This window comes from Callorhinus ursinus, unplaced genomic scaffold (assembly GCF_003265705.2).
Source record: "Callorhinus ursinus isolate GAN/ISIS: 27379988/994484 unplaced genomic scaffold, GSC_fseal_2.0 scaffold19, whole genome shotgun sequence".
Classification (NCBI taxonomy): domain Eukaryota; kingdom Metazoa; phylum Chordata; class Mammalia; order Carnivora; family Otariidae; genus Callorhinus; species Callorhinus ursinus.
The window spans coordinates 32,069,613-32,083,022 of NW_027397081.1; the positions used below are offsets into that span (position 1 = coordinate 32,069,613).

General features: G+C 35.4%; 1 protein-coding gene across 2 annotated transcripts in view; it reads right to left on the reverse strand.

Moving 5' to 3' along the window:
- ARHGAP42 (Rho GTPase activating protein 42) overlaps positions 1-13,410 on the reverse strand; it is a 316,467-nt gene that overhangs the window by 53,141 nt on the left and 249,916 nt on the right. For both annotated transcript variants that reach the window (XM_073904018.1, XM_025893708.2), the window contains exons 8-11: positions 12,380-12,509; positions 5,416-5,516; positions 2,975-3,084; positions 330-408 (exon numbers count right to left, since the gene is read on the reverse strand). In XM_073904018.1, the coding sequence (XP_073760119.1) occupies positions 330-408; positions 2,975-3,084; positions 5,416-5,516; positions 12,380-12,509 (420 nt within the window). The remainder of the gene's footprint in view (positions 1-329; positions 409-2,974; positions 3,085-5,415; positions 5,517-12,379; positions 12,510-13,410) is intronic.

The following is a 13,410-nucleotide window of genomic DNA, read 5'->3' on the forward strand; positions in this document are numbered from 1 at the left end:
CGTGATGTGATGAACCACTGAGTGTTATACTAATGAATCATTGAACACTACATAAAAAACTAATGATGTACTGTATGATGGCTAACTTAACATAATAAAAAAAGGAAAGAAAAGAAAAAAAAGTAATTTTAGGTTTAAATCTGGAAGTCCCCCTGCGAAACAAATTAGAAAGTTACAGTGAGTGAGACAACACTAGAAAAACAGTAAGAGTCTCTACTCTGATTGCTATATTAATATTTTCAAATATAATGCAGACATAAAAAAAATTCTGATGTAGTTTCTAATTAGAACAATAAAACCTAAATTATAGAATGTGTCAATATTCTTACCGGTTCTTTACCATCCATGGCTTCAAGCCAGAGTTTCCGATTAGCTTCTGAGAATGCCTGCAATGTGATGATTCCATGTCTGTTAAAAACAAATATTTTATATATTCAATTTATTCCTGTTATGTCTTTATACATTTATTATTTTTTGTGTTCTTAAAGGTAAAGGTAAAACTTGAAGAAAAAGCAGGAAAGAAAAAAATGAAAAGAGAGAAAAAGGAAAAAGAAAAGAGAAGAAAAAAATAATTTAAAGAATGAAAAGAAAAAGACTGATTTATAGCTACCTTTCAGAAAAATCACTGGGGGGACACATACACATATACATACACACAAACAAATATTTTTTAATTCTAATGGTTGCAGGTAGTAAAATCATTGGTTTAGGTATAACTGCCTGAAGGAGGCTAGTTTCAAACTATTTCCTCCGAAATGACCAAAAAAGATGACAAAGTTACATTCACCAAAGTTCAGGACCACCTAAATGTTCTACAGTATGAGAATGATTAATATTATGACCCAATGTGTTACAATCTAGTCACCAAAAATAATTACAAAGAGTATATAGTCATATGAAAAGTTTCATACCATAATTAGCTATTAAAAAGACACTAAACCAAAGTGTTTATACCATGATCACAATATTAAAATTAATTCATTTAAAAACCATTCTTTCCCATGTACCCATTCTGAAATAGTTAGTTGAGGATGTACTTCAAGAGAGAAAGAGTGAGCAAAGGGAAGGAAGAAAGCAATGTAAGATAGATAAAGACACGAAATTCAGAAATAGTTAAATCAACCTGGTTAACTGTACAGATTGTCCAGAAAATAAATTTAAACAGGACATTAGAGGGCGCCTGGGTGGCTTAGTTGGTTAAGCGACTGCCTTCGGCTCAGGTCATGATCCTGGAGTCCCTGGATCGAGTCCCCGCATTGGGCTCCCTGCTCAGCAGGGAGTCTGCTTCTCCCTCTGACCCTGCCCCCTCTCATGTGCTCGCTCTCGCTCTCTCTCTCTCTCAAATAAGTAAATAAAATCTTTAAAAATAAATAAATAAACAGGACATTAGAGGACTCTGTGAAAAGGTACACTGAGGAGGAAATTTCAGTTAAATACTGTATGATTGAAACCTGGTATGACTTAAAACTGTGATGAAGGCATATTATCTCTTGTGTAAGCAGGAAAACAGATCACTGGAATGACAGGAACAGGAAAAATGTATATGAAGATCAAGACCATTTGATCTTGGAGAATCTAAGCCAGCATCAACTAAAATAATAAGATAATTTTTGGGGCTATTTATTATGTGCCAGGCACTATGTTATAAATGTGTCTCCTTTTTTTATCTAATTTAATCCTTATAGGAACCCTTTGAGGTGGGTACTTATTATCCTTATTTTACAAATGAGACAACCAAAGCACAATTTAACAATGTGTCCCAGGGTTACAGAACTAAAAAGTGCTGAAATAAAGAAAAATCACTAGCATGTTGGCATCTGTCTAGATAGAAAATCCAGAAGTTCCTACCACAAAACTATTAAAATCAGTAAGGAGCTCAACAACTATGCTGGATATAGATTAATATATTAAAAAGATTAATAGCCTTTCAATACAGGAGTCTCAACCATTTGGAAAAAATATACTAATGAATTCTATTCAAAATTGCAATAAAATGAAAACACTCAAGAATAAATCTTAAAAAAAATATAAAATCTTCAAAGAGAGTTCAACTCTCCATCAATTAATTAATAACTTTAATGCTATTCCAGTCAAAAATCCCAAAGGATTTTTTTGGAAAGAAGGATAAATGTAATAAGTGGATCCATAAAATCTAAGAACATAGGGCCAAAATATTTAACACAATTTTAAAGAAGCATAAAAAACAGGGGCCTTGCCCTACTAAGTAGTTTACAAGCTATATGTATGTAAACTATAGTATATACAGAACACATTTTATATAGCGCACACACACAAAGCTAGACTATTGAGAAAAGTATGGTAGTAATGCAGGGGAAGAAAAATAGATCATGGAATAGAAGAGAGATCAAGAAGTATACCCATTTTTATTGAGTTTCTGTTCTTCTTATATTGATACAAGAAAAAAAAAAAAGAGAGCTAAAAATCCCCACTAGGTTATAAACTCGCATGCACAACATTTATGTCTCTCCCAATATTCTGTGGCTAAGAATGTCCAGAACGGTGCTCTATACAGAGCAGGCACTGAATTTCACTGGCTGAAGGAAACTTATGGCATTTCCAGCGGTGTCTTATTACTCCTTGGAAGCAAAGGCCACCAGGCTTCAAAAGTCCACAAAAAAGCTTATCCAGGAGTGGTAAACAATATTGTCAGAATCATTCATAGTGATGGGAACTCAAATCCACCACACATCACCTAATGCAGTCATTTATGTTAATTCCCCGAATTCTTCTTTGAGTGATGTTGCTTTTTGCTAGCATCCTTTGTCGGATTTATTTTTTTGAAAGCATAGTGCAATATATATTTGTTGAATAAATACATAAAAGAATGAAACAAACATGCATACTGTTTTTAAAGACTGAAAAACAAGTACTTGTATGCTGTTTCATATTTATATCTAAACAAACAAATAATTTAGCTTATTAAAAAATATAAAGTGAAAAGAAAACCTCAAACCTTTCAACTACTTCTATGTCAAAGCAGAATCGTTTGTCAATTGAATCTGTCTTTCGTCGGATACAAGATTTCAATTTAAACATTTCTGGTGAACCAGTAACAAGGCCATTCTGAAACAAGAAGGAGAACACATTATTGACATGACAACAAGGGCAACTGGAAAATATTAAATATGCCAACTAAGGTTGCTGCACTAAAATGTCAAGTACAGGTTATGTATAAAGGTCATAAATCACATCTTGTCCTCTGAGTACAGACTTTTTGCCTAATGTTAACTGCTCATTTATAATGCAATTCATAAATTAATCACATATCCATTTTTTTCTTTATTTATTTTTATTATTATTATGTTATGTTAATCACCATACATTACATCATTAGTTTTTTTAAATTTTTTATTGTTATGTTAATCACCATACATTACATCATTTGTTTTGGTGTAGTGTTCCATGATTCATTGTTCACATATAACACCCAGTGCTCCTAATACCCATCACCAGGCTAACCCATCACCCCACCCCCTCCCCTCTAGAACCCTCAGTTTGTTTCTCAGAGTCCATCATACACATTTTAATTAAAGAATTCTGTAGCATGCCTATCTAGTAGTCTTAAACATATTTACTTATGTTAAATTGCACCACAATGTACATTCTTTAGAACTTCTGATTTAGAAAAAGTGTGAAATCATAGTTACCATAATGTCACAATTAGATATACAGAGCTTGTCAGGATACAACACTGTTGCTTTGGCATCAAAATGCCCTAGGTTGCTAAGAGATTAATATTGTTCATTTGTGTGTGTGTGTGAGCATGAGAGCAAGTATGTATACACACATGCATGTGTGTTTGTGCATTAGAGCCTTACAGCATTAAACGGTAATTGGCTCAAAGTCTCAGGAGAGCTACCAAAATAATATATTTCTAGTACTTGTTATAAATGTACTGCTATCATACACACTGCATGACTGCTTTGCTGGTAACCAATTGCTACTCTGCTACTAAACCATATCTCTTTGGGAGGATCCAACATAAGCTCGAGTCATAGGAATTCTCTTCTATACCTGAGACACCAGTCACCTTAAGGGGAATATTTACCTAATGTCTGGTTAATTCTACTATCTTTGGTTACTAAGATCATAGATTTATTAACAGAACTTTGGCTTGGGTCTATTTGCTAATAGCTCACTGACCGTCAAATAAGCTGACTTTTAGGCAACATCTTTTATTATGAAACCTTTGTAGTACACACACTAGGCATGATTAATAGCACTTCTCATGATGGTAGGAACTGAAGGTTTCTTTTGCTCTGGTATGTTCTCCTTTATATTATGTCTCTCCATTTGAATTATTAGACTCTATCGAATGCCCAAGCACAATAAGTTTCAGCTGATGTATTTGAGTATATATCTAAGTTAGATCAGCATTTACCTCTGCTCTGATCTATACCACAAATTACCTGGGTGAGTCACTTACTTTCTACCACCTTGATTTTCTAATCTGTTAAAGTAAGGCTGGACTAAATAATCTTTAGGATAACTCTCAGCTCTAGGATTCTTAGATGATGGTTCAATTACCTGATATCTTAAGTTCAGTCACTTGCCATATTCATATCATAATTCACAAAAAGATTATACACTATATACAATAAAGGTGTTGTACTCTGTGGCACTTCCTCATGCAATGTACACTTTGTTCCATACTGTTCACTAACCATGCAAGACATCCAGTGACCAATTTACTTTTGGAGTAAATGGGTATCAACTGATTTCTTCTGAATGCTGGCCAGCATTTCAGTAAACAGTACACAGTGTAGAAGAGGAAGAGGCATACAGGGGCAAAAGGCAACCTCCCACAAAGGTGACCTGGAGGAAAGATGCAGAGTCCTCGAGCCTGGTCCAGCCACCAGGAGTCTCTGCTAAGGTGCCAGCCAACTAACAGCATAAACAACTCAGTGCCAGGGATGTAAGAAGAGACATTTAACATCTAATTTAACATCTAACATTTAACTCAACTGTTTATAAACATTCCATGGTAAGATAAAGGAAAATCCTGGCTGCTCTTTTTAAGTCATCAAGATCACTGAAGTTAGAGAAAACTTTTTCAACTTTTCAATTTTTAAAAACTGTTTACATGACAGACTATGGACTCTGAGAAACTAACTGAGGGTTCTGGAGGGGAGGGAGGAGGGAGGACGGGTTAGCCTGGTGATGGGCATTAAAGAGGGCACGTACCGCATGGAGCACTGGGTGTTATACACAAACAATGAATCATGGAACACTACATCAAAAACTAATGATGTAATGTATGGTGATTAACATAACATAATAAAATAAAATTAAAGAAAAGCAAGAAAATATTTTATTTATTTATTTATTTATTTTTTACTTCCATTACTTATCTAATAAGTTCAGATTTAAAAAAAGAAGAAGAAGAAAACTCACCATTTTCCCACTGGATTTCATTTCTGAAACACTCATTGTAAATGTTTTACTTCCCTTATCATATGTACAATAATGTTTAATCCATGTAAAACCAAGTGGTCCTGATGTAAGGAAACAAACATTACAGATTGTTAATAAATGATTTGTGACTATGTTTGTACAGTTTTTGATGCTATGAGACACAAGTGAACGTCTCCACAGGCCATGCTGGTTTAGAATATTTACTGTGAGAAAGGCCAGTGTGAAGGGCGAGTTGTATGGGGCACAACGTCTGGGAATCAAACAACTTGGCTCTGCTTGCTTGTAGCACCGGCGCACTCCCCTGTAACTCAAGAGTCACTTTGGATACGAATTTCAGTTATCTCCTCAGTAAAAGTGGCATACCTTACATTCCCAAGAGGTAGCAAGAACGAGAAACAGCCTATAACTGATCTCCTTATTTCTATCCTTTGTCCTTTATTCTTAAAACTGTCAGAAATACTCTACTAAATACTAAATACAGAAATACTCTACTAAATACTCTACTAAAAATTTAACCAGTTAACTTCATCCTCTTTGTTCAAAACCTCCTTCCCCACTTCACTCCAGGTAAAAACCAAAGAGCCCATTACTATACACAATGCCCACATGCTCTGGCCCCTCATTACTGATCTTACCTCACATCTTACTACCTTCTGCCTCATCCACATTGCTCTAGTTACACAGCCCCCCCGCCCCTTGCTGATCCTTGAACACAGGGAACGCACTTCTGCCCCAGGGCATTTGGACATCCTGTTCCCCCAGCCTGGACTATTTTTCCTTCAGATATCTGCACGGCTTACTTTGTCACTTCTCCAGGTCTTTTCCTAAATGACATCTTTACAATATGGCCTTTCTTACAGAGGTGTCTAACATCTTGGCACCCTCACCTTAGTATTTCCTATCTCTTTCTTTCTTTATTTTCTTCTTAGCAGTTACCACTGTCTAAAATAGGATAAATTTTATGAATTCTATTTATTGTCTGTTTCTGCCACTAGACTCTAAGGCTCTATGAGAGCAGGAACATGTGATGCTCTGCTCACTAGTATATTCTTAATCCTTAAAACAGGGCCAGATATTAGCTGTCACTCAATCAATTCTTGACAAATGAATGAAGAAATGAATCATTTATCTTTCTAGACTTCACTGACCTTGGAGTTATTTCTTCTTACCACTAGTCTGAAAATAAGTGAACTCAAAAAACTCCTTAAAGTGAAAATAACTTTTACTTCCCATTTTAAAATAAAGTTATATATATATAGTGCTCATTTCCCCCTATAAATACTGTGCAATTCTTTCCCATAGCATACCACATTATTTTCCTATATTCTCCTTAAGGAATTAGATGCTGCTGCTTCACCAGGGAATAGGGATGCATAGTAAGTTCAATTTTTCCATGACCAAGGTAAACCCTCAGTCTTCCCAGAGGGAAGCCAATTATCCTGCATCTATATGCCACGGTGGGCTCCTGAGTGGGTTGAAAATGGAGTTTGTTTTTTACACAACTTCTCCATCTAGGGTCCCATCCTGCTTAATATCTGCATCCTTCTAGCAACAATTATGTACAATCTTATTGCTAGCTTGGTTTCATAACCATGTATTTAAAAAGCAAGAGACTGTAATGTAAAAATGTACTACTTGAGAAAAGCTATATGAGGCATTTGAATTTTTTTCTGTAATAACAGTGCCCTTGGTGTCATATTTAGCTTTAAAATACTTAACCCCAGATCTCAAAATTATAGGGTACAGCTATAACTCTGTAATCACAAAGGATTATTATAATAAACTTCAATTCTGTTTTAGGGCCATTTGATACTATAATACTTAAGCATACTTGTTGATTAATTCTGTTACATGCAGTATAAAACACTTGAAGGCTTAGAGCTGATTAGTGGAAAGTGGCTGGATGAAAATCCTTATAGTGACTTTATTACTTAGGAAGAAATTCATAAAGGAACATTAGCAATAATTTTTATTTTTTTTTAATTTTTTTTAATTTAAATTCAATTAGCACTGGGTGTTATATGCAACTAATAAATCACTGAACATTGTATCAAAAACTAATGATGTAATACTATATGTTGGCTAACTGAACTTAAGCAAAAATTTTTAAATAAAGCTGCCGCAATGCTCTGATGACATTTTAGATCTAAGTTGTTTTTTTCTTGCCTCCATCTTAAATTCAGAACCTCACGCATTTAATCTTCAGGTTTGTGGTACACACATGGTACTTCCTTTAAAGTTGCTTGACACTAGGCCAGGGCAGATGTTCCTAGACAAGAAATTCTGAGGTCCTTACAAAAAAGTGTGGGAAAATAAAAATTTATTTTATCTCTAAAGCTGCAAAATAAAAGAAGTTTAGGGGCTCCTGGGTGGTGTAGTCAGTTAAGCGTGGGACTCTTGGACGGCTCAGGTAGTGATCTCAGGGTCCTGGGACTGAGACCCATGTCAGGCTCCATGCTGCACATGGAATCAGCTTGAGATTCTCTCTCTCCTCTTCCTCAGCCCCTTCCCCTCCCCCGGCATGCTCTCCCTCTCTCTAAAATACATAAATAAATCTTTAAAAATAAATGAATAAAATAAGTTTAATTATCTTACCCAGTAATCACCTGAGGTTGCTGAGATGATATTTGTGGAATGGGAGGAAATAACATTCACTAAATACCTACTAAGTGTCCACATTTTATCTAGAAACTTTTTAAGTCAAATATTATATGAGATTCATGTGCTACTTACTGCCCTGAGAAGGCAGGTTAAGTCAGACATTATAAAGAGCATTTTACATAAAAGAAAATATACCCTAAGAGCTGGAGATGGTACTACTTTCTCCATCAATAGGCATGTGATTGGAGTTGTTCTTTTTAGAGGAATAAAACTTCTCAACAGTTGTTTTAAGAATCTAATGAGATAAATATAAATTGCATGGAACAGTAAATGTTCATGGTAAATATTATTCACCACTACTGACAATAGAGACATTTTACATATATCACCTCTATTCTTGCAACATCATTACTAGATAGGTATGAATATCTTTCTTTTATAAATGAGGATACTGAGCTCAGAGAACTGTTTGTCCAGAATCACCCAGTAACAGGTTGCAGGCATGGAATTCCACCTCTTCCATGCTCTTCCTGTTTAAAATGAAGTCTATTTTAACTGCCCTACGATCCAGCAACTGCACTACTAGGTATTTACCCAAAGATAAAAGAATACAGATTCGAAGGGGTACATGAACCCTGATGTTTACAGCAGCATTATGAACAATAGCCACACTATGGAAACAGCCCAAGTGTCCATCAATTGATGAATGGATAAAGAAGACATATATATAATGGAATACTACTCAGCCATCAAAAAATGAAATATTGCCATTTGCAGAGTTGTGGCTAGAGCTAGAGTGTATTATGCTAAGTGAAATAAGTCAGTCAGAGAAAAACAAATACCATATGATCTCACTCATATGTGGAATTTAAGAAAGAAAACAGATGGACATATGGGAAGTGGGGGGAGGAGAAAAGGAAACAAGCCATAAGAGACTCTTAGGACAGAGAACAAACTGAGGGTTGACAGAGGTAGGTGGGTAGACGAGGGGCTAGATGGGCAATGGGTATTAAGGAGGGCCCTTGTCATGATGAGCACTGGGTGTTGTATGTTAGTGATGAATTACTGAATTCTACTCCTGAAACCAATACTGCACTGTATGTTAACTAAAACTTAAATAATAAATAAATAAAATGAAGTCTATTAGAATGCAATTTATTTTTTTTAAGATTTTATTGATTTATTTGACAGAGAGAGATATTGCAAGAGAGGGAACACAGGCAGGCGGACTGGTAGAGGGAGAAGCAGGCTTCCCACGGAGCAGGGAGCCCAGTGTGGGGCTCGATCCCAGGATCCTGGGATCACGACCTGAGCCAAAGGCAGAAGCTTAACGACTGAACCACCCAGGCTCCCCTAGAATGCAATTTAATGTATGCCTAGAAGTGGGTAACATAAAAACCACATATCCAGATAAAGTGGAGCTCTGTGTCCAAACTGCAATGATCTGCTACTATTACCCCATCACATCCACCTTCATTTATCAATTTATAGTTTTGATATTTATTATTGATCTCTGGTTACTAATTGCACGAGTTTGTTTTATGCTTTCCACTACAGAATAAAGACCCTGGAGCCAAATTCTTTATCTCATCTTCTATTCCCCACAGAACTTATTAATTCAGTGATAGCAACAGTATAATCAATATGTTTTAGTGAGCTGGTCTGATTTTCTTATAAATGCTTTCAAAGACCAAGGGAAAAGGGGCTTCGGATATATGTCCCTCATATAAAGATAATTCCAAAGGGATACAAATCCATTCATTTTTCTTTTTAAATCTCCAGGCAATGGAAAGTGGGGAGATGATGAATAAGAAAAAGAGAGAAGGATTATACTAGGGCATGAGAGCACTTTTGAAGGTGATGAATGTGTTCATAGTGGTGATGGTTTCATAGGTCATATATATATATGGCAAAACTTAACAAATTATAATTTTAAATATTTACAATTCATTGTATGCCAATTGTACTTCACTAAAGCTGTAAAAACAATGCAGGTGAATATAGAGAAAATTGAGATGAAATTATCTTAGGAGCAGGAGGGCAACCTCAAAGGAGAAGATACTAAAGAGAGAGTCCAACTGTTCAAGTCTCAAAGGCCACACACCACTAAGGGGGCCATCACAGGAGGGGCACAACAAGCCAGCATTGTGGAGGGATGTGTCAGAAGCTCTGCAGAGGATGGATTACAGACAGGCAAACCTAGAGGCAGAAAGAGAGCAATTATGAGGCCAAGGAAAGACTGGAGATGAGAGAAGGTGTGGGTTCAAAGGTTATCAAGGAGATAAAATGGAGAAAGTTGGCCCTAGGTTACAGGGAGACACTGGAGTTAGGGAGTAAGGGATTTACCTCCAGTCTTTAGCCTAGGAAGGCGGGTAGTATCCCTTAGAAATTTCAAAGAAAAGGTCAGTGTCACATAGGGCTTTATAATCAGCTCAGACTGATCCAGAGGAGGATGTAGATCCATGTATGTTAAAACACAAGATACCAACATCAGATGGGTGCATAAAACACTGAATTTTGTGCACCCATGCAGTCCCCAAATTATTAAAGGGCCTGTGCTTATCTTCTGACCCAAATGTCCAAAAGCTGTAGAATGAGTAAGTAAACTACAGCACTATCCAATGGATGGACTCCCAAGTACCAAATAAACATGATATACTTGAAGATTAATATACAGAACAATTTTCTAGGCAATCCAAAGCTTTTTTCTTTAGAACAAAATATTGTGTACCCACAAGGACTTCAGCAACTTTGTAACACTGGGGGATTAAAAAAAAAATCAAGAAATAAAATATTACTGAGTCTTAATGAATTAAAAAAAAATCTTTAAGCAAGAGGATGGTACCTCCTCTACCACAAGCATGTTTGGACAAGCCTCTTTACCAACACATTTTTCTGCTCAGCAAAATATTTTATTGATCAAAATGCAATCTCCTCTCAATGTATCCTCACACTGAGGTTTTCAAGTCTGAAACAGTTATTCAAAACAAGTATTTAAAAATTTTCTAAGTGTCCTGAGTTAAATCCATATACCCTGTTTGTGACCAATGAATTAGGGTTTTTTTTTTTTCATGAAATTGTGGTGAAAGTGTTTTATTATGGTCTAATTACAAAATAGCTAGGCAGGTCATTAGATTTATTTTAACATCCAAAACCAGCAGACTGGTCAAAGTCAATACTGATGACAGAGAAAAATCCTGAAACCCAGATCTCCTGAGCCAGCAGCCCTCTATCATCTAATCCATACAGCAATAAATATTTGCTGAGTCTGTTGGATCAAATCATTATTTGCTTGTACACTGCTATCCAACAAATGAGCATCACCTGAGCATGTCAAAACATAAAATGTGCTGGCATTTTACTAATCATATTGCATTAATGTCAAAAACTTTCTCAGCCAACCCAGTATCTCTGGCTTTCCCATCTCAACCCTTTAAACTACAACATCTTACAAACTAACCAAAACAACTTCATTAATCTATCATCTACTGATATGGAGACTTCAGAGCAGCGCTACTCTATGTGTTTTTTGAGTCCCAATATATGAGAATAGTACAGAAAGTAAAAACAAGCATTTCAAAACTTTTACAATGTTTTGGCATTAGTGCAAAATCCAAGCATATGATTGTGTGTTTTATAAAGACACAGATCCATAACGGATTGGAAATAAAAACAACTGTTCCTTTAGCAAAACAGGATGAGACTGTGCATTAGAGCATATCTGGTTTGAAACAGTTAATTTAGTCAGACTGGTTCCACTCAATGCAAGTATTATGCAGAAAGAATCCTATTTATACAAGTTTGAATGGCTTTTTATTAATTTTTGTGAGAAAACTTTCTTAGTGTGAGCAATTATAATAGCGCCCTATCACTTCTGATGCTTATTTCCTAACCTCAGGAAGTAAAAAGTGACAATCTGACATTACATAATTGCCAGTTTTACTCCTGAAAATGGGATGGAGCACAGAATTTAATGAAATAATGCTGTAGGAAGAGAAAGTATTATCATAGTCACCAGGATGATTCATACTGATAAAGGCTTTGAATTTCAATTTTCCATTAAAGTTCAAATTGAGATTAGCTATTACAGTGAAATTCTAAAACTGAACTCATGTTACCGTATCATCACTGAAGGTTGTAAGTTCCAAGTTCAATAATATGCCAACTTGGAGATCCTGATGGCGAAATGTGGAAAAGCTTCCTCACTTTGATGGTGGTAGTGGGAGAGCAGACTAAATATGATAAAGCTGTAAGGAATTGCAGTCTTCCTATTTGAGGAAAAAACACTAACCAAGTCAAATGTTAATCATAAGACTCATTAAGTTATGTCTTTGTGACTCACGTTTCTCCTGGACATAAAGGTAGCCTTCCATTGTCCACTGGCTGGGTGGTCTGTAATCTTGGTTGGCAGATTTCATTCTTTGCATCAACCGCTCTACCTCTTGTCGAGTACTTTCAAAATTATTCCTTGTCTTAAGTAAATAGAAACAACAATTTCATTCATTGTTTCCTACCAGTTTTGAGGAACTTCCAGTCTAAAATTTCAAAATGGCAAGTGGTGCAAAGGATAACCTTGATTCTCTCAGCACTACTCACCACATCCGGGACCTTATACGTTGAGTCCTGTGGCTTTAGTGAATTGCTTTAGTGAAACATGAATGTGCACAGTGAAACACCACCTTCTGTGGTGTGCGTATGTGTATACTTTATTCCTATTTCCAACTCTAACATTATTACTTAGGGGACAAATCATAACATTTATAAATATAATATTTATGAAATAGAGTTTTATATTCACTAATACCTAATGTAAAAAGCAGATATATAGGGACTTATATTTCTTTCTTTTTTTTCTGTGAATTTTTTTTATTTTTTTATTTTATTATGTTATCTTAATCACCATACATTACATTGTTAGTTTTTGATGTAGTGTTCCATGATTCATTGCTTGCGTATTTCTTTTGGGGGACACAGACAAAATAAATTCACATACTTTTATGTGGCACTTAGCAAAAAAAAAAAGTTCATCACCCATATTCTTAAAACCTTTTAGAAGAAATATCATTTAGTTTGGTTTCCAGAAATAGTTATCATGAGTTTAGTGTATAAATTAACTCATAAAAATGAATGGGTTTGCTAGTTCTAACTTCTATTACAAAAAATAGTTTACTCACATTACAGCAAGTTTACTTAGGGGAAGATATAGAAAGCATAAGGCTTTTCTCAATCTCTTTTGCATTCCAGCCACATTATTTCAACAATTTGTTTGAAAGCAAGCAATATGTTTGGAAACAAAAATCACTACCACCCAACTCTAAAATTTGTTATGGCCCATAATAAAAGAACCGAATCCCGAAGTAAGGAAAATTTTCT